A 20,294-nucleotide genomic window follows, 5' to 3' on the forward strand; every position below is an offset into this window, starting at 1 on the left:
CCCCGTGACCTGGAGTTCTCTCTCCTGCTTCAGCTCGTGTGCATCACGCCTCCCACTCCCTCAGCGACCTTTCCAGAAAATCCATCCGGTAAACCAGCTCACCCTACTGTACTAGTCACTGATTGGCCCACTGAAAGAATTTACTCACAGATTTAATCATAGAAAGCATGTGGGAGAAACAAGGGCAGCAGATGCGATCCTGTCCTCATGCAACTCAGTACCATGTGGCTACAGATGATGCCATTGTCATCATTGTTGTCACGCCTGGGCTGCCCTGTACAACGTGCAAAGCACTTTTATTTGCCTTCTCATTTAAGGATGATCACAGTAGCCATAACGTAAAGCATCAAGACATTCTGAACAGGGCTTTCAGAGGGAGAAAACACCCCTTTCTTCCAGGGAAGCAGGAAAGGCTGGGTGGAGTTGATAAGATAGGGTCTTGGACCTTGAAGGATGAGTAGACTGAATGGAGAGGGTGGTCTTGGGCAATCCAGAGAGAGGCAGGACCTAAGTGGTGACAGAGCCCGGTGAGGCTGGAGGTAAAACCAGGGATACAGTGACAGTCAGACATGCTGACCTCCAGCTGCCCTCGGTGGTTCCTCCATTTACTTCTGAACGTTCCCATGCACATTGTCCTATGTGGTCAAGTGCAGGCGCCATGGGCCCCCGCCACCTGCCCTGATGGGGTGATGGGGTGTCTTTCCAGCAGCTTCCTTTCAGATGGTCCAGGGAAACAAAGTCTGAAGTGGCTTCAAAATAAACAATAAGGACAACAACAATAAAAGTTTAAAAGTTTGAACTTTGTATTGCTATTGGCATTGGCATTGCTGTTGGTGGTTATTTGAATAATGATCCAATCCGTGTATTCCAACAAAGTAGGGTCACCCAGCCAGGCCTCCGCTGAACAGCCTGAGATCTTTCAGCACGGAGATGGGCCCTTGAGAACAGCCCTGTATTTTGTTCCACGTGCTGCCAGAGTGCACTGAGAGTGCTGTGCTATTTGTTCTAAAATAACCTCTAGAGCCTGCGGGTAGACTCTTGAGAGCACATCCAGCTCACTGAGCACATGAAGGGGAAGAGAAGGAGAGTAAGAGCAGCAAGTCTTTCCTCTTGTCTTTCCAAAACCACCAATGACTTAAGTCAAAGGACTCTGATGTTCTAATTGTTCTAATATATAGGTAGGACAGACCCTCAAAGCCATTCCAACACTGTTTTAGGGCTAATAGCACACATCCTTCCTCAGCATCAGCAGCCTATGTGAAGTCTCTGGTCTCCAGCCCATAGATTCTGGAAGGCATTGGTGGTGTTTGACCCTCCTGCCTGGAGGGAGTGGGGTGGTGCTTCACTCCCCCTGGGGCTGCTGCTCCGGACACCACCAGGACCACCCTTTCCAGCTTTGCACCTCAAAACCCTCCACGACTCAGGCAATGTCAAAAGGTTCTTCTTCTTTCTTTTCTTCCTCCCTCTTTTTCCAGTTTTTCTTATCTTCTTCCCACCTTCCTTCTTCTCCTCCCTCTACTTCTTTTGCTCCATAAAGTCTCTGTTAATCTTTGCGGATGGTAAAGACAGGACAATTCTGTCGTGAAACAAGGACTGTGGTGCACCCATTTACCTAATTTTTGGCCACGTCTACACAGTTGAGTCATAGTGATCCATTCCTACATTTTTAAAGTTTTCGATTAATTCATCCATGTTCATTGCAGCACCATTCACAATAGCCAAAGGTGGAAACAAGCCAGATGTCCACTGATGGGTGAATGTTTAAAGGAGATGTGGTGTGTAACATATGAAGAGAGATTACCCATTCTTTAAAAGGAATGTAAGTCTGACAAGATGCTACACCATGGGTGAACCTTGGAGACACTGTACTGAGTGAAAAACTAGACACGAAAGGACAGATGTTATATGATTTCACCTACAGGAGACACCTGGAAGAGTCAAAATGTAGAAATAGAAAGTAGAATCAAGGCTGCTAGAGCTGTGGGGAGAGAGGAATTGTGAAGTTACTATTGAATGAACATGGAATTTCAGTTAGGGGTGATGAGAACGTTCTAGAGATGGATAGTGGGGATAGTTGTATTATAATAATAAGAATGGACTTAATGTCATTGAATCATATGGTTAAAATGATAAATTTTATCTTACATATGTTTCTACCACAATAAAAAAAGTCTCAATCAAAATTATGTTAACAAAGAAATCTGTGGATGCTGACATTATTTTTGATGTTGACAGATTTGGTGTTGAAGAAGCAAAACTCATTTCACCCTCTTTTTGCCAGGGGGAATTGAACTCAGGGGCACTCGACCACTGAGCCACATCCCCAGCCCTATTTTGTATTTTATTTAGACACAGGGTCTCACTGAGTTGCTTAGCCCCTCGCTTTTGCTGAGGTTGGCTTTGAACTCGTGATCCTCTGGCCTCAGTCTCCTAAGCTGTTGGAATTATAGGTGTGCACCTGGCTTTGTTTTACCCTCTCCCTTTTTTTTTTCCATTTTTCATTTATTTTATTTTTGCTTCAGAATTCTTTTTGATTGGTTTATTACAATTATACATAGTAGTAGGATTCATTATCCATATTTATGCATGCACATAACATAATTGTTTAATCTCATTCCCCAGTACCTTCCCTTTCCTTCTCCCCTTCTTCCCCCAATCCGCTTGCTCTACTCTACTAGTCTTCTTTCTATTATTATTATGATTATTTAAATTACTGCATTATAATTTCATATAGAAGTGGAAATCACCCTCTTTGTATAAGACTTATAATTGGGGGGTCCAGGGACCTTAATTAAGGCTCCTGCCTTATGGTCCAGCAGCCACTGTTCATAGTGTGTATGTCCCCAAAGAAATCCCAGTATCTGCAAATGTTAAAGTGGAAAGTTCTGTGAACCAAGCGTGGTGGCACATGTCTGTAATCCCAGTGGCTCTGGAGGCTGAGGCAGGAGAATCTAGAGTTCAAAGCCAGCCTCAGCAAAAGCGAGGTGCTAAGCAACTCAATGAGATCCTGTGTCTAAATAAAATAGAAAATAGAGCTGGGGATGTGGCTTAGCGGGCAAGTGCCCCTGAGTTCAATCCCTGGTGCCCCTCACCAAAAACAAACAAACAAAAAAACAGTTAAATGGCTATATGACCATCTGCAATTAGAGGCTTAAAATATAGGATTTTACAGGGCTTTATACATGTCTTCTCATGACCGACAAGCTGGGCCCTATTTCTTACGCTTCAGCAGGGGGACTCTGAGGAAAGTTTTAGCAGTGAGGCTGGGAGACCTCTCAGCCCTTGGTTTACTCATGACAAAGGGAGGTAGTGGAGAAGGGAGGGTGGCCTGCTTCACAATCAGTCGTAAAAGACTTTAAATGTCAAAAATACAGAGGTCCAGGTGAACTCTGCTGAGGTGCAGTTTGTGAGAAATTATCCCTTCGCCTCCCAATCATGTAATTTGTAGTTCTCAGCTGGTTCAGGACAGTGATTATTCATTAGAACATAGTTTTGAGCTTAGATCTCCACACATGGGCTTGGTTTCCATTCCTACCCTGCCCTAGACTCTGGAACTTTGGGGAACATTTTTACCTGCTCTGTCTCAGCTGCGTCTTCAGAGAAAAGGAAATAATATACATCATAGAGTAGAAAAATCTACATCATGGGAGCCAGCAGCCATGATTTCTAAAGATCTAATATAAAGTGGCATTATGTAAATGAAATTACTTATAAGAGCATGTTCACTCATGTAACTNTTTTTTTTTTTGGTGCTGGGGATCAAACCCAGGGCCTTGTGCATGCAAGGTAAGCACTCTACCACTGAGCCACAACCTCAGCCCTGTTATACTAATCTTATAACCAGCAACTTTGATAAGTTTATTTACTAAATATAACAAGAAAAAAGGTATAAAGGTTTATGATCATTTTGAAAAAACATACCTCTTAAAAGCAATGGTAATATTAACAAATAGGCTTTGATATGTATAACGTGGTAAAAACTTAATAAATATCAAAAATTATTTAATTCTTCCAGTTATGACTAGAATGAAGTAGCTTTTGGGCAAATCTGTACTGCCATCAAGAACAGCTAGAAATACAGAGCATGTTAAGGACATCCATTTGAAGGCATTACTTGGTGGCCAACTCACAGGACAGACCAGAGCAGTGATATCCAGGAGAGAAGGGAACCTTTGGTTGAGCACAGCCTTCCGTGTATTGTTCCTCTCCTGTGGTCTTTAGCTGATTTTTGGTGCAAGGCAAGAGGTCAGAAAGTCTGTGGGTAGTTGACACTAGGAAGAGAAGACAGCAGAGCTATAGGCAATGTCATGGGACCGGGGACTCAAAACTTGGAGTTTGAGGGTGCTAAGGTAGTCAGGGCTTAAGGGATTAAGATCCCCAAGAGAAGTCCAGAACAGTGAAGCCAGATCTAGACAGAGTTTTCCTTTTGAGGCATTTGCTGATTTATTATATTATATAATAAATATTATTATATTTAGTAAATAAATTTATCAAAGTTGCTGGTTATAAGATTAGTATTAGTATTAGGCAAAGAGCTGACAGTTCAGAGTTTTTGGAAGCCTGTGGTACTGGAAAGATAGAAATTGGGTTTCCCAGCCTGCCAAGTAGGGGGATCTTAGGAAATAAACTAGGCTCTCTGTTAAGACTACAAGAGGACTTAGAAGTAGCAACAGAGGTAGTCTGAATCCTACCAAGTTTGCTGGCCAGCCATGAGTCAGCTGTTGGTGACTGGACGGAAGTGACTTGCTCTCTTGCCATTTGCTGCCTACAAGAGAGTTGTGTGAATCCTCTCTGGAAGGAGAGAACCTAACCTCCAAAATTTTTCATATGTATCGTTCAGTAAAATATTACCAAGCATCTAAGAAACAAGAGTACAAGGAAAACAAGATAATAGACATAGACCCAGAGGTGACTAAGATACTGTAGTTTCAGAGACTTTTTAAGTAATTTTGATTAGGATAGTCAAGAAATTAGTTGATGAGATGGAGGAGTTTCACTGGAGAATTGGAATCTATTAGATAAGTGGAAATTTGAGATTTAAAAAAAGACTTCTGAAATTCAGTGGGGGATTTTAATAGCAGATTGAAAAAAACTGAAGAGAGAATTTGCTAGTAGGCAGGTCCATGGAAAGATCTAGACAGAATCGTTTTTTAGTAAGAAGAATGATAGATACAGACATGAGAATAAAAGACAAATGACTCATTTTTGAAAGGGCCTAATGTGGGGATATCAGAAAGGGATTAAGAGGGAAATGACCAGAAACAATATTAAAGAAATAAAGGCTGGGCTGGGGTTGTGGCTCAGCGGTATAGCGCTCGCTTAGCATGTGCAAGGCCCTGGGTTCAGTCCTCAGCACCACATAAAAATAAATAAATAAAATAAAGGTATTGTGTCCAACTACAACTAAAAATAAATATTTAAAAAAAAATAAATAAGGGCTAAGAATTTTCCAAAACTAATGAAATACATCAAGCCTCAGATTTAAAAAGCACTATGTGCCCCAGACTGGATAAATTAGAAGATGTTCACAGCCATGTCAGAGAAAAACTGCTGAAAACCAAAGTTAACAAGATGAATTTTTAACTTACACTATAAATAAAAGACAGATTATTTGCCTTTTCAAAGAAGCAGTGATACAGTCATATCTATAAAAATTTTATAGCTAACACTGTAGTTAGTGCTGAAATATTGTTTTCTCCCTAAGTTTGAGAACATTACAAGGTCCACCACCACCACTGCTATTCAATTTTATATGAAGATTCTAACTAATTCAGTATGGAAAGAAAAAAGAAAAGAATACAGAATGTGAAAAGAAGAAATAAAATGGTCTTTTGTTGCATACAACCTGATGCAATACGTAGAAAATCCAAAAGAATCAATAGTTATATTATATATTTAGTAAATAAACTTATCAAAGTTGCTGGTTATAAGATTAGTATAACAGGGCTGAGGTTGTGGCTCAGTGGTAGAGTGCTTACCTTGCATGCACAAGGCCCTGGGTTTGATCCCCAGCACCAAAAAAAAAAAAAAAAAATCAATATAACAAAAAACAGTTGTATATTCCATCAATAAAACATCAGAAAATAAGAATTTTAACCTATAGCATTTATAAAAATTTGAAACCACCAAATATGTAGGAGTAAATCTATCAGAATATGTATAAGACCTCTATACAGAAAACTATCAAGACAGTCTTTAAAGAAATTAATGATGCTCTAAGTACAAGAGGTAGCCGAGTGCAGTGGCACATTCCTGTAATCCCAGCAGCTCGGGAGGCTGAGACAGGAGGATTTAGAGTTCAAAACCAGCCTCAGCAATTTAGCAAGACCCTAAGCAATTCAAAGAGACCCTATCTCTAAATAAAATACAAAATAAGGCTGGGGATTTGGCTCAGTGGTCAAGTACTCCTGAGTTCAATCCTTGGTACCCCCTCCAAAAATAAGAGGTAGCCCATGTTCATGGATTAAAAGATTTAATATTGTGAAGACATTGGTTAACCCAAAATTTATCTATGTATCTAATGCCATCACAAAATTCGTCTCAGGAGCATAGGAAAGAGAGAGGAGAGAGAGAGAGAGAGGACTTATATAGTAAAGCAAAGGGACAAGAATAGCCTTCTTGGGATAAAAGACCCAAATATCAAATTTGAAAAACTAAAGCTATCAAGACTCATTTGGAAGCTAAGTATGGGGTTATTGCTGTTAAAACAGACAAGCTGACTTAGGGTACAGAGGCCAGGGTCAGATTCACATATGGACAGTCCCTTTATTTATGGCAAGTTACTGTCTTTAAGTATTAATTTCCCATTTATAAAATAGACTTAATTATAGTATATACCACCCAAGATTTAAATTTTATACATTAAAGATTTAGATATTACACTAATAGGCTAACACATTTAAGGGGTATCTTAAGTGCCCAATAAAATTTAGCTAGAATTAATTCTTAACATTGTAACTACCTCTATTGTTATAATTATTACAACCAATATTATTAATATTTTTTTCTTGTTTTCAATGTAATCATCTGTAACTGGGGGATGGGCAAACAGTGAATCCTGACTGGCAACAAAGAACATTTGAGGGTCACACAGAAGAGCAGCAAAAAATTCTTAGCCTACCTGGAAAAAAATAATAGAAGCAAGGGTGATAAACTTCATGACACAGTCAAAATTGATTTAGAAGCTAGAGTGGAACTTAGCCTGGCAATGGTATATACTGCACACACAACTGTATGTTTCATCTCTAACAAGATTGTGGTGATAAGGAATTAATGAGATAATGAAATTAAACCTCAGTGCACAAAGTGAAATCAAATGCACAAATGAAATCAAACTGAAGGCTGATTCATTTGTTGTTTGGTTGGTTGGTTGGTTAGTTGCTTAGTTGGTGGTGTTATTGCCTAATGTCACACACCTCAAATGCTCTTTGCCATACTTCCCGTAATTTGGTAAATTAAATGATATAATTTTATAACCAGTCTTCCCAGCTCAGTCTAGACTGTACAGCTGCCCAGGGATCCTGCACACTGCACTTCGAAATTAGCACGAGGGATCTGCAGGAAGGCTGCATTCTCATGCACTCCTTCACTGAGAAAACCTCCAGTTGAGGTCCCTTTCTGGGGATGGGGAGGGAGAAGTGATGCTCTCACTGCCCTCTGCTGCTTCCCGAGTGCCACCATGTTGCCTGGCATTGGGAAATGTGCTGTCTTGCCAAAGGGAGGGTGAACCTCTCTCCCTGCCCTGAGGAACTGGGAGAGTTGGTAGGTGTTCTTTTTCAGAGACAAGTTAGTTTCTAAGATCAAGTAAGGAGTTTGCTTCTGCAGCTTCCTCATCCTGCATTTCACACTGCTCATACCTCATGGCAGATGGAAGTCTGGACTTCCTCAAAGTCCAACCTTTACACTAAAGAGCTGGAGTATTAGTCCATTTTCTTGTTCTTCTTTTTTCTTTTTTTCTTTCTTTCTTCCTTTCTTTTTGAAGGAGGGGTGTTGGAAATTGAACCCAGGGCCTCATGCATGCTAAGCACACTATCACTGAGCTACACCCCCAGCTCCATTGCCCATTACTATAATGATATACCTGAGGCTGAGTAACCTATAAAAAATAAGATTTATTGCTTAGCATTATAAAAATAAATTCTTATAAATAAGAACAAAAAAAAATAATAAGATTTATTTAGCTCATAGTTGTGGAGCCTGAAAGTCCAAACAGCATGGTGCTGGCTCTGGCAAAGGCTCTCTGGATATATCACATCATGGTGGACGGCATCATAGCAGGATGTGTGCAAGAGGGAGAGTTCACATGGTGAGGCAGGAAGCCTGAGAGCACAAGGAGGGGCTGGGCTTGCTCTTTGTAAAGTTCTAGTGAGAACTAACCAGGGTCCCACGAGAACACCCATATTTCCTTCCAAAGGTAGCGGCCTCAATTACCTAGGCCCCCACCTCTTAAAGATTTTACCGTCTTTTAACATTGCCACACTGGGAACCAAGCTTCCAATGCACGAACACTTGGGTTCACACCATGTACAAACCATAGCAGCCAGGTGCTAACCACGTGTAAGGTGTTCAGTATGTATGAGGCCTGTCATAAAAGCCCCGTCCATATTCCTCCTCTCTTCTCTGAAATCCTCAAGCATTGACTATCCCTATCAGGAACTCTGGTTCTATTCCAAAGCCTTTGCTTTAGATGTACATATCTTTATTCCAACTTGATTGTAATATGAAAGAAACTCTTGCCTCTCACTTCTAGATCTGCATGTTCTTAGTAAATGCTGATTGGCAAGATTTCCTGGAACAAAACTGATATGACAGCCCAGCTGGGAAAGGCTCTTCCATTTAAAAGTTCTGCAGTAAATTCTACCCTGGATCCTCCGCAAATAACTAACAGTCTTTGAGTTCTCTCTGAATGGCTCTGAACCAGGATTGTGTAAGAGCCATGTTCTCCCATTCCTGGGGGGACATTTTCATCTATCTAGCCCCTTGGCTGACTGCCAACAGGAGGGGTCACAGTGCTGGAAGCGATTTCTGAATGAGACAGAGGACATGGGTGGAGTCCCCTCAAGTCAGAACAGAAAACTGAATTGCCAAAAGAAATTTATCATCCTAATAAATGAAGCACATGATTTGCATTCCAGGTCCTTCAACTATTCTATGGGAACCCGGGCGCTTTCCCATGACAGTATTTTTATCCCTGATGGGGGAGCAGAAAGTGAGCAGACAGTTCAAGCAATGTCACAGGACAACATCCTGGGCAAAGTCAAAACTCTTCAGGTAAGACAGCTTAAGACTGGAAGGTCAGAGCCAGAGGAGGGGTCCTGCTGTGGAGGGAAGTGGACAAGTCCCTAGCTCATCCTTTAGTGATGGATTGGGAGGTTCAGGGTCGCTCCTGGTAAGATTCCTTCCTGAACCTAACTCAGTTCTCTGGAAGTTTCCTGTGCCCCTATGAGACATCACCATCATACCCACCTGCACGACTTGCCCTCCCCTTTTCTCTCAAATTGTTCCTTAAAAAAAAAAAATGGACATGAGAAGAACAAGTACCCAAGAGAATCTGCAGGGCTTGGATGGGAAAAAAATCTCCTGACCAAATGAACCCATATTCCTGCCAATGGAATCTACATAGCACATGTTCACTGTCTGTCTCTATTGGTGGATAGTGATTGATGAGACTTTTTCTGCTGTGTTTGTAAATCTGGCTCCCCAGCCACCTTTTCTTAGAGGAACACCACAGGCTCCCTCCTGTTCATGCTGCAGGATGGGGCAGTTTTCCTACGTAAAAATTGACTCGGGGAGTGACTCCCTAGCAATGAAAAGACAATGATCCTTTACCAAATGCCATCAAAATAATGAGAATCCAGGGTAAGAAAGAAGACCAAAAACACTGAGGGTATGGCGGTAGGTTTGCCCCAGTTCTTGATAGAATTCCCTTGCCCCCAAATACCCAAGAGCAGTGCCAAAGCAAGCATTCTCTGAGATGGAAGCACTTAGAGGCTACCCAGATTTTGAACAGAGGGCTCTGGATTCTCATCTGTCTGTAAGTCTACAACAATGAGTGAATGAATAAGGGACAGGGGGAGGGAAAGAGGAAAAGCTGACCTGAGTGGCTACTGATATGATGAAGCATTGTACCCAAAAGGAGATTTTGTTTTCTTGAGCTGCTCTTGTTCTCCTGAGCATGAGCTTTGTATTTTGTGACCTGTGTTTGGTCACATATTCCACACACACTCAGCCAAAGGTAGCATGTGGTGAATGCGGAATAGCCAACACCCTGTAACCACACCCAGGCATGCCTAGATCTTTATGCCTGTGGCCACTGCTGCCCAGGGCCAGAGTCCTGCCCGCAGAGCCAGCCCAGGCCTGTCCCTCATATCCCAGCGTGCCCAACCAGCTCCCACTCCTGGTTCTAGCTGGCTGTGCTCTGACGAGCCGATTAGTAGACTGATGGCAAAGCAGGCTGTCACTTCCCATAGGTTGGAGAAGAAGAGAGAATGGGCATGGCCAGGGAAAACCTTGACCCTCCCCCTTCTAGTCTTTTGATTTCTAGAATATTATTTCAAATAGGTTTTGAACTCCTGGCTCATCATATTCCTTTTCTAAGACGAATGACGTGCAGAATTCAGGGTATGAAATAGCTATATTTGTAAAATATAAAAACTTTCTAGAATTTCTTGAAAAAAGACAATAGCCTGTTGTCTTCAATGATAGGTGCTCTGTAACATACCACATGCCACCACCACTCCAAAAACTGGTTGTGACAATACTTAAGATATTTAGTATATCATAAAGTTGCCATTTACATTCTTGATAAAAGAGATGGAATATGAAACCTGTGGTCACCTATGTTAATATTGCTACTTTGGACAGTACTTGAGATTCATCAATACAGTATTTCTGGAGACGCTACCAAATGCCAGAGATCATGGTAGGCATCTCCACAGATGTTGTCCAGTTTAATGTTCACGACAATCCATGAGGCAATTGTGTAGTACTGAAAATATAGAAACCTAGTGAAAAATATGTGAGTGCTTAGGATTTGTTACCAATAAGCATGATTTTAAATAATCTGATCTGTTTAATCAATAAAATATCGAATAACTAACTTCTCTGAAGTGACCGTTCTTTTAACGCAAGAAGAAAAATGTGAATAAAGCAAAATAATGATTTGAGTGCTCTCATTTTGATAACATCTCCTCATACAAGGTCTGCCTAATTTTGCTTCTGCTTGCATGGAGTCACAAGCTTCCTTTCAGCTTGGTAGTGAGGTTTTTGAAAATACAAAAGGCTTTTGCTCTTCAAGGAGGGAAATGGGGACCGTGATCATAGCAAATGTGAGTTTGGAGTAACCTAAGATGTGACTGTATCACCCCCAAAAGACTATGCTTTATTTTTCAGTCGACTAAGCAGTATGTTCCTGGTAAGTCGTAGAAATAGTAGTAACTTTATTAACTTGCATGAATGCTTTGCATTTTTCCATGACAACATTATGCTGGTGTCGATGCTTAGTAAGCAGCATAAAAGATCGCCCCCTCATAAACTCCAGCATGGAATGAGAGAGTTCAGCGTGTCAGAGGCATGTATGTTTCATGTCTGGAATTGTCTTTGTGTATATGTGTATGTTTATTTTTAAAGAGAGGTATGGGATGGATAACACAGTAAATGTCCTGACGAGCTGATTAGCCACCATATTAAGACATTCTTTTGAAATGAGATTTCTACTGGAATGCCATTTCAAAAATTAAAAAAAAAAAAAAAATTTTTTTCTCCATAGCTTAAAAAACTGCCCAGCCCTCAAACCCTTGGAAACTCCTAGAAGGGCATCTGTCTTTCTGCATTTGGCAAGGCTGCCCTCCAGTGTCCACAGCAGTCATCTCACCTAGAGCTGTCATGGTAGATGGGCAGCTGTTGGCATCTCAGTGCAGACTAACTGAATATAGCATAAATTAATCTGTCCTTTCCTGAATAAAGCCAGCCTATCACCTGCTAAAAATTTTGTGGCAAACTATTGAACCTTTTAAAAGAAAAACTATTTTTTTTTCTGAGTATAAAAATAATACAGCCAGGCATGGTGGTACATGCCTGTAGTTCCAGCAATTCAGGAGGCTGAGGCAGGAGGATCACAAGTTCAAGGTCAACCACGGAGGGAACTAGGTGAAATAAAAAGTGTGTCAGGCCTCGGCCACCATCTGGCTCTGTGGCCTTGTAAAGAAGCCATTAAACTCTCTGATACTCACTTCACCCACCTTGATAAGGGGGAAGCCTGTGATGGACAATGTGAAGGGCCCTTCTGGTTCTTAAGATCTGCCCCACCTTAGGAAGTCATTGTTCACCTGCTGTTGTGCAAGGTGGCTAGATACGTGTTAAACTTTGTGGCATTTGGACTAAATGACCTTGACACTACTTACAGTTTTCCAGCAGCATGGATTGGGAGAGTGCCTCCTTGAGATCAGACCAGGCTATGAGGTTATGTCCCGGCCAATGAGAAAAGTCAGGGGTATCATATTTTAAGCCTGTGGGTGATTTATACAATTATACCAGAATTTTGTCAGGGAAATATTGAATCATGGATTGTTTGGCATAGGAGGGAAACCTTCATCCTCAGTAGCTAGTATCTCCCACTGAGCTGGATTTCACTTAAAAATACCAAAAATCATACATTTGAGCATTTTGACAACTAATGCAGCTATCAAGGACACAAAGAATAAACACGTGCACTTAGTCACTTCTAAAGTCACTTTTAAAGAGCAGTTGTTTTTAAATTGTTATGCTTTCCTTTTTTAAAAAATTCACATTAACAATGGAAGTATCTGTAGTTTGCTCAAGAACACAGAAACTTTATTGTTCCTCTGCTTAACTCTTACAATTATGGTCTGAAGAATGGCCATGAAAAATCTGGGGAATTCCAGACACTGGCAACGAGAGAGCTACAGAATATGATGTGCTTGGCATTTCCTCACCATAGGAACAAACCTCATGAATATGGATGTGCATTCCTGTAGCGTCATTCTCTGGCATTCCATATTACAACAAAATGGCCCAATATGAATGAATAAAATATGGCTCCTCTTAGCTCACATTCTGGTCTCAACAGTAACTCCATTCATAGCCCCGCAATAGACTCAATATAGACACAAGTAATAACTGCAGTGTGTATAAAGACAGCTCATGGGTATTAAAAAAAAAAGTGAGGAGAGCAGTAGTTTTGTCTCTGAACCTAAGACCACCTCATCTTATTGAGATGACTGCTCACTGATGTCATAGTTCCTCTCGTGACAATGAGTAGCACACAAATTAGAGTAACAGAAAAGCTATGTTTATCCAAATATTCAATTCAAGTGACACCTGAGGTTGCCCAATAGGTTTTGGAAGTTACCTTTTAATTGTCAATACATTTCACAAAATGTCACAACTGCCCAGTCTCCTTTGAGGAGGCTGAAGGAGACCTTTGCAGGAGGAACTGCAGGGAGGACGTGTGGGTGGGAGCTCCTGGTCATTGGGTGTGCGAGGATCAATGGCCATAGCCCTGGACCCTAAGTCCTGCCCTGACCTCTAGTGCCTGACAGTTGCAGAACATGTCTGTGAGGACAGTCCTTTGTATGGACACATAGACTAGCCCTACTCAGATCCCTGCTACCATTCCTCTCCTGCTTCTCAGTCCCCACCCCCAAGGTCCCAAACCACTAGCCTGAATCTGTTTTCTCTGGGGGGATTTCAAATCTGTTCCTGTACCAAGAGGCACATTTTCATTTCCAAAGGCAACAGCAGTGTTTTTCTTTTGCCAGGATGAACATATCTGTGATAGAAATCAACCTTTTGACACACACACACGCACACACACAGAGTCATTCCCTCCTGTCGTCTTCCCCTTCCTCCTTTTCTCTCTCTGTCCCCCAGGTCCCCTAGCTATTGGAACTGCCAGCAGTCCTTCAGCTCTCTCTGGGCCCTTCTCTCTCTTCTTCCCTATGCATTTCCTCTGTCCCCAGCACCTTTCCCTCAACCCGCCTCTTGAATTCTCTACCTCATTTGTGAACATGCCCCCGGTACTGTATGGTCCCTGTTTTTTTTTTTAAAGTTATAGGTAGACACAATATCTTTATTTTATGTTTATGTGGTGCTGAGGATCGAACCCAGTACCTCACGCATGCGCTCTACCTTTGAGCCACAACCCCAGCCCCTTGTCCCTATTCTTATTCATTTATTTGTTTCTTTCATGTTCTCTTTCCTGTTTCCTTTGTGGCCACAATAGTCATCCCAACTTTGCAGTTATTTCAGTCTAGAATGTGATTACATTTTGCCTCATTTTTTTTTTTGCCTCATAAGCATCTTAATGAACCAACATGAGTATTCTAAAAATTAAAATATCAGCATATTTATTCACAATTAAATGGCATCAGAGTATTAGGCCAAGAATTACAATAAAGAATTATTCTTTCCATTATAAGTACAAGAAATAACCTCACCTCAGTTGGTTTGTACATTACTGTTAGGAGAAGGAATGAATTCTAGTGTTTTGTAGCACACTGTAGAGTAACTAGAATTAACAATCATTTACTGTATGTTTCAAAATAGCTAGAAAAGGGAATTTTGAATATTCCTAACAAAGAAATGATAAATGTTTGAGATGATGCATATATCAATTATCCTGATTATACATTGTATTCATGTACTGAAATATTAGTTAACAATTTATTGTGTAGCTAGAAAACAGAACTTTGTTCTCAGCACAAAGAAAGTATAAGTGTTTGAGGTCATGGATATGCCAGTTACCCTGACCTAATCATCACACCCTGTATACATGTATTAAAGTATCACACTCCATAAGAGCATATAATTAGTATATGTCAATTAAACAAAGAAACACATGCATCTCAGTAATTGGGAGCATTGGCAATCAGCAGACCCTGCTCACAGGAGGTGTCCAGGGTCACAGGGTTTAGGACAGCCCCTAGCTCTTGGCCAACACTACTAGGAAGGCCAGCCTGGGAGGACACAGGAACCTGCCCCAGTCTTCTGCCCCTGGGCAGCAGAACCCAGCTGGCCGCTGGCTTTGCAACCCCCTGTCCTCTTGTCTGACTCCATCGCTGTCCTCACGTGCCTGCTTACTGACCTGCTTAGGGTAGACACTAACTGCCGTTTCCTGCTAGGCTTGTTTTTGGAAAACACCTTTTTTTCAACCTTCTCCTCCCCGCAACCCCTTCAGGCTGCTAAAGCTGCCCTCCCTGGCTGAACTCAAGGCTTTTGATGTGTGCTCCTTCCCCTTGGAGCTGGGGAGCCCTGCTCAGGCTGAAACACCTGCGGGCCAGATCCCCGCCCTTGCCTTGCTGCTCCTGCCTGGGCATGCGGGGGTTCCTTGGGCGCGCGGGGAGGGGAGGCTGGGGCCCGTCTCTGTCTGTGTGTTCCTGCTCACTAGGCGAGGCTGGGGGTGGGGGAGCTGGGCGAACGTGGGTGGATTTGGTACCATTGAGTAAGGGAGAGAGGGCAATTCCCTCAAGGGAACTTCAGACAAATATTTTAAATGCTGCATCATCTCTTTATATAACTGCCCCTGCAAGCAGGAAGGACATTGTCAAATTTATGAGGGCTGATGAAGTGCAATGAAAATAACCTTAATGTAATTTAAGAAGACTCAGGTTCTGATTCCTTTGGGGCTACTTATTCTTCCCATAAGCTTGGGCCAGTTGCCTCTCCCTGTGGGACATCTGGCATTTATTTATTTATTTATTTACTTACTTACTTATTTATTAATTAAGTGAAGAGTTTTGAATAGGTGATTGCTAAGGTTCTTTGCTGGTCTGTGAGATTAAACATTAGCCAGATTAAAGATAAATATCAGAGAATTTTTTTGAGGCATATAAGGATTGTGAAACTCAAGAACCTACTATCTAGAGCAGTGGTTCTCAGCTGGGGGCAATTTTACCCCCAACCCCAGGGACACTGGGAAACATCTAGAGACTTTTTTCTTTTCTTTTCTAATCTGGCCCTTGTCTAATTCCAAATACAATTTGTCTTCCCTTCTCCTTGTAACTACCATCTACTAGTGGTCCACCCCTCCTTGACCCTTTTCTCCTCCTGGTTCCTTCAGTCTTGGTCTCTCTCCTATTTCGTGATGTGTAAATACTCCAAGGCAAAGAAGTCTGGACCGTTCCCATCCCTTATATGCTCTCGACATTGATCAGGGAAAGACCTGCTGGCCCAGGGACCTTCTTCACCGTGGCTGTGACCCACCATGACCTAAGCATGAGGTCTGGCGTGGGGTTGCAAACTGGGTGCCAGAGGTGAAGATGGTAGAAGAATAATTTTCACAGGGAACGTGTCCAGAAGAGGCTGGAAATTTCCCTTGTTGTACCTGCTTTAAGAGCTTTCATTTCCCCCAGAGTTTCTACATTTCATGTAACTGTTTTCTGCATAATTTTTGTACTTTTAAAAAAGACTTTCTAGATTTATAGACAAGTCCAAAATCAAAAACATATTTCAACGTTTGGTTCAGAAATATGGTGCCTGTACCCTAGAAAAATGTTGGCATTTCCATGAAAGAGGTGGCTAGATGAAAAAAGTCCCGGTTTGAAGATGGGAGAGTCAAAGGGACTGGAAGACACGCATGTTCTCTAGGACTGCCTGTGGTTCCCTGGCATGGCAGTGGGTCTAGGAAGCAGCTGGGCTCAGGCGTATGCCTCAGCGCTTCCTAGATATGCTGGGGAACCTGGTTGTGGTTTTTGGGACTGCTTCACTGCTTCAGAATGTCTTTCTTTTGTTCCTCTCCAGCGACAATTGGGCAAGAATATCAAGTTTGGGCAGCGGCCACCCAATGCCATTCCCATGAAGAAGGCAGGCAGTGGAGAGGCCAGCTCAGAAGAGGACCTGTTCCTGGCCAGTCCCATGGAAATTGTCACTCAGCAGGACATCATCCTCTCAGACACTGAGAACAAAGTAAGTCTCTGCTGTGGAAGACATGATGGCTGGAATGACTTGATGGCTCCTAAGCCATTCACAGGACTTTAGGCAGTGAACACAGGCTCCTCATGACCCTGCAGTCTGCAGTGGGGAGAACAAGATGGGAGAAGCTTCTCTGATAAGTAGCCCAGGGGTGGAGGGTACTTCCTGGTGCCCGTGAGGTCTCTTTCTAGTGCCTTCCAAGTACCCTTCAAGGCTCAGGTTGTGCCCACCTCTTCTGGGAACACTCCCCTGGCCTCACTTCTGAGTGTATTTTCTCTCTACGTGTGCTGTGCATCTTCACCACTGTTTCCACACCCATATCTCCCATCCATGTCTGTCCATGGAACTATTCCTCTCTCCATCTCAAAACACTGACTTTCTTGAGGATAAAGTGGGCCTCACCCATCTGGGTGTCCCCAAGATCGTAGCTAGTGCCTGCTTAGGTGCACTGTATAATGACTTGTCAGGTTACGGTGATTTAAAGGGAAATGAAAAAAAGAAAACTAAAGGGGTTTAGTGAGCTAGAATCCATCAACAGGCCAGCTTGAAGTCACCCTAGTGTAGGAAGTCATATTCTAGTGCTGACTTATCTAAATTTGGTCTGTTGACACTTTAAGGTAATGCTTTGAGCATATCCTGAATTGAGAGTTTTTCCACCAGCAAAAAGGATGACCTTAAAAAACTTATGGAAAAAGAAGCAAAAGTCCTACCAGTAACCAGAATTGGAAATTCTTAAATGAGGGATGGGACTTCATATGGTTTTTTTAAAAAGGAAAAAACATTTTTTTCAGTTCTGTTTATCAAGGAACATGAAGTTGTGGCAGATGTTATTAAAATGGGCATCTCAGAAGAATTCATGCCTTTTATCAGCTAATATATGATGAGAATATTAAGAAAGATGCAAGTGATTTGCAGAGGAAAGCAAGGAAGGGAAGTGAAGGCTGGTCCATCCCATTGTTCATCTCTGCCTGGCCCTGATGACCCCTGGCACTCACATGTTGACACCCTTTGGGGTGGTGGGTGAAGCAGGGATGGATCCTTCCCTTGCAGTAGGTCTGAGATTGCTCTCCCAGCCTCTCCAATGCCAGGGTCACAGCAATAGCCACCACCTTGAGGCAGAGATTTTGTAAGGACTGAAGCAGCTTCTTCTGTTACCAATGACCTCATAAGTGCAAGGTGCCGTGGCCTTAGAAGAAGAAAGGATCTTTGTTCAGCAGACCTTGTCTTAGATGTGGGTGTTACGGAGATGGGCAAGATTTGCCCAGGAGCTGCTTCTAAGTAGTTTACACCCTAATGAGAAGGGAGTCACACAAGTCAACAAATAGATAAATATAATCATTTCATATTGGGAAAAGTGTTGGCCACACAGAAAATAAACAGAGTAACGCAAAAGTGAATAACTTGGTGGGGGACAGGATACATCTCTGCATATGAAGTTGAGAGCAGACCAGGCAATGATAGATGGAAAACTATCCCAGCACAGAGAGGCCCAGGACAGGCCAAAAGAAGTCATCCCCAAAAGAGGACAAGGAAGCAGGCCAGATGGCCCAACTGGGATAGAAGGGAGGAGGTGGTGACGCCAGGTGGCGTAGACCATGCGGAAATGGTGAATTCTGTTTTGAAGGCAATAGGAAACCTCTGAGTGATGTTAAGCAGAGTAGTGTTTTAATCAGGTTTGTATTTTCTAAAGATTTTCCTAAGTGTGATGTGAAGAATGGACTTAGGTACAGCAAACTGGAAAGGAAGATCAAATCCTTTTGTATAAAATAGCACCACAAGACATAGCAGGTCTACTAGTCTGAAACATGCAAACGACCTACTGGGGTGCTCTCAGAGGGTGCCTAGGTCACGGGGTGTGAGTCTTCAGCCTTTCCCTTCTCCTTCCCTTCTGTGGTTTTGTTCCCCTCCCTGGGCTTTCACCTTCTCAGCCCTGCCCTTTGCATCCTTGCTTAGAGGGGAGAGATCTGACAGGTGAAGGGGGGAAGAGAGCCAGCAAAGGCGAGAGCTCCAAGGTTGGAGGCCATGTATGTAACACAGCTCCGTTTCCCAGGTAAGGTGGCTGATGAGCCGCCCAGAGCTTCTCTCAGCCAGTGGACAGAAACACACAGCTGAGGTGGGGACTACCCAGGTGGGAGTGCATTGAACTCGGGAAGAGGATGGTGGCCCCTCTGCACTTCAGGTAGTCCTTGTCAGCAAAGTCCTCACGGTGACTCGTGCTGGTTCTTTGAGGCCAGCTGACCCCTGTGTGGGAGGAGGCAGCCCTGCCCAGGCCCCAGCCAGTGTCTAGTTATTTGCCCAGAACTTCCTGTTCCTGCGTTTGACTCAAGCGCTCTCTCTACTGTTCCAGTCCAGTGATACGCCAAGTTCTCCAAGTCCTCTGAATCTCCCTGGAGCTGGAAGTGAGATGGAAGAGAAGGTAATAGGATTTGAACTTATTTGTTGAGCTTCCTTACTTGAACTTCCATTTTTCCTTCCTACCCCCCCACCAAATATACTGCTTCATTTTCCATTCCTAACTGTCGCCTTTGTATGTTACTTTAAATGTCTTCAACATGCAACTAGTGGTAGAGGCTGGTGCATCTGTTTCCATGGCAATGCAACTGCTGGAACTGAACCCTGCTCTGAAAAATAGCCACACTCCCAGCATGCTCTGGGGTCTTACAAGTTGGTCGTCTTTCTAAATGTATCACATCCTTCAAGACACTGTTAATCTGCTGAAAAAGCTATTCTATAATAGGTGGAGATACCCAAATCTGTAAGGAACGGTCCTCTTAGAGATGTGAGAAACGAAAGAGCTGACCTTGTCCTTTCTCTACTTTTACATAATATTTTTTAAATGTTTTGGTGTCTCTTTTAAACTTAGAGCTTTACCTACAGGAGTCTAGGGAGTCTAGAACCGTTTTCCTGAGCACCTTTCTGTAGGAGCGGATCTGCTCTGACGAGGACTTTTCACCTGCACAGGGAACCAGGCTACTTCCCAAGATCCTTTTATTCCCATAAAAGGAATGGCTCAAGATGGTGCCACCACCAAGACAATGACGAAGCCTAGCTGGGATAACTAGATACAGAGCATGGCACTTCAATCTCAACTCCAAGTGCTTATCTCTGTCTTCAATCTGTCACTTTGGCTCTGACACCTTTTCCTCGTGCATCTCATAGGGGATGGAAATAAATGTTTAATTTGTCTCTTCTCAACAATAGCTCAGAATTTGATACCTATTATAAAAAGATAGCCATAAATAAACAAAAGCTAAAAGGCCAAAGTACTGGAATTATTTTTCAGTACTTCTAGTCATAAATTTATAATGCTCTGGGCTTCCATTTTGCTCCTGGTGCTAGCTTGGTCTTTTATCTTTTGTGCATAA

General features: G+C 42.5%; 1 protein-coding gene across 3 annotated transcripts in view; it reads left to right on the plus strand.

Annotated features, from left to right (window-relative positions):
- The window catches only part of Cracd (capping protein inhibiting regulator of actin dynamics), a 237,952-nt gene that overhangs the window by 198,587 nt on the left and 19,071 nt on the right, over positions 1–20,294 (plus strand). The window contains exons 1-4 of one of the 3 annotated variants that reach the window (XM_048784527.1): positions 9,139–9,270; positions 11,392–11,413; positions 16,759–16,923; positions 19,277–19,345. In XM_048784527.1, coding sequence (XP_048640484.1) covers positions 9,173–9,270; positions 11,392–11,413; positions 16,759–16,923; positions 19,277–19,345 — 354 coding nt within the window. In that variant the 5' untranslated portion in view covers positions 9,139–9,172. Of the gene's footprint in view, positions 1–9,134; positions 9,271–11,391; positions 11,414–16,758; positions 16,924–19,276; positions 19,346–20,294 lie in introns of those variants that run through there. The other 2 variants (XM_048784526.1, XM_048784528.1) reach the window with 2 other exon arrangements.

This window comes from Marmota marmota, unplaced genomic scaffold (genome assembly GCF_001458135.2).
Source record: "Marmota marmota marmota unplaced genomic scaffold, marMar, whole genome shotgun sequence".
NCBI classification, from domain to species: domain Eukaryota; kingdom Metazoa; phylum Chordata; class Mammalia; order Rodentia; family Sciuridae; genus Marmota; species Marmota marmota.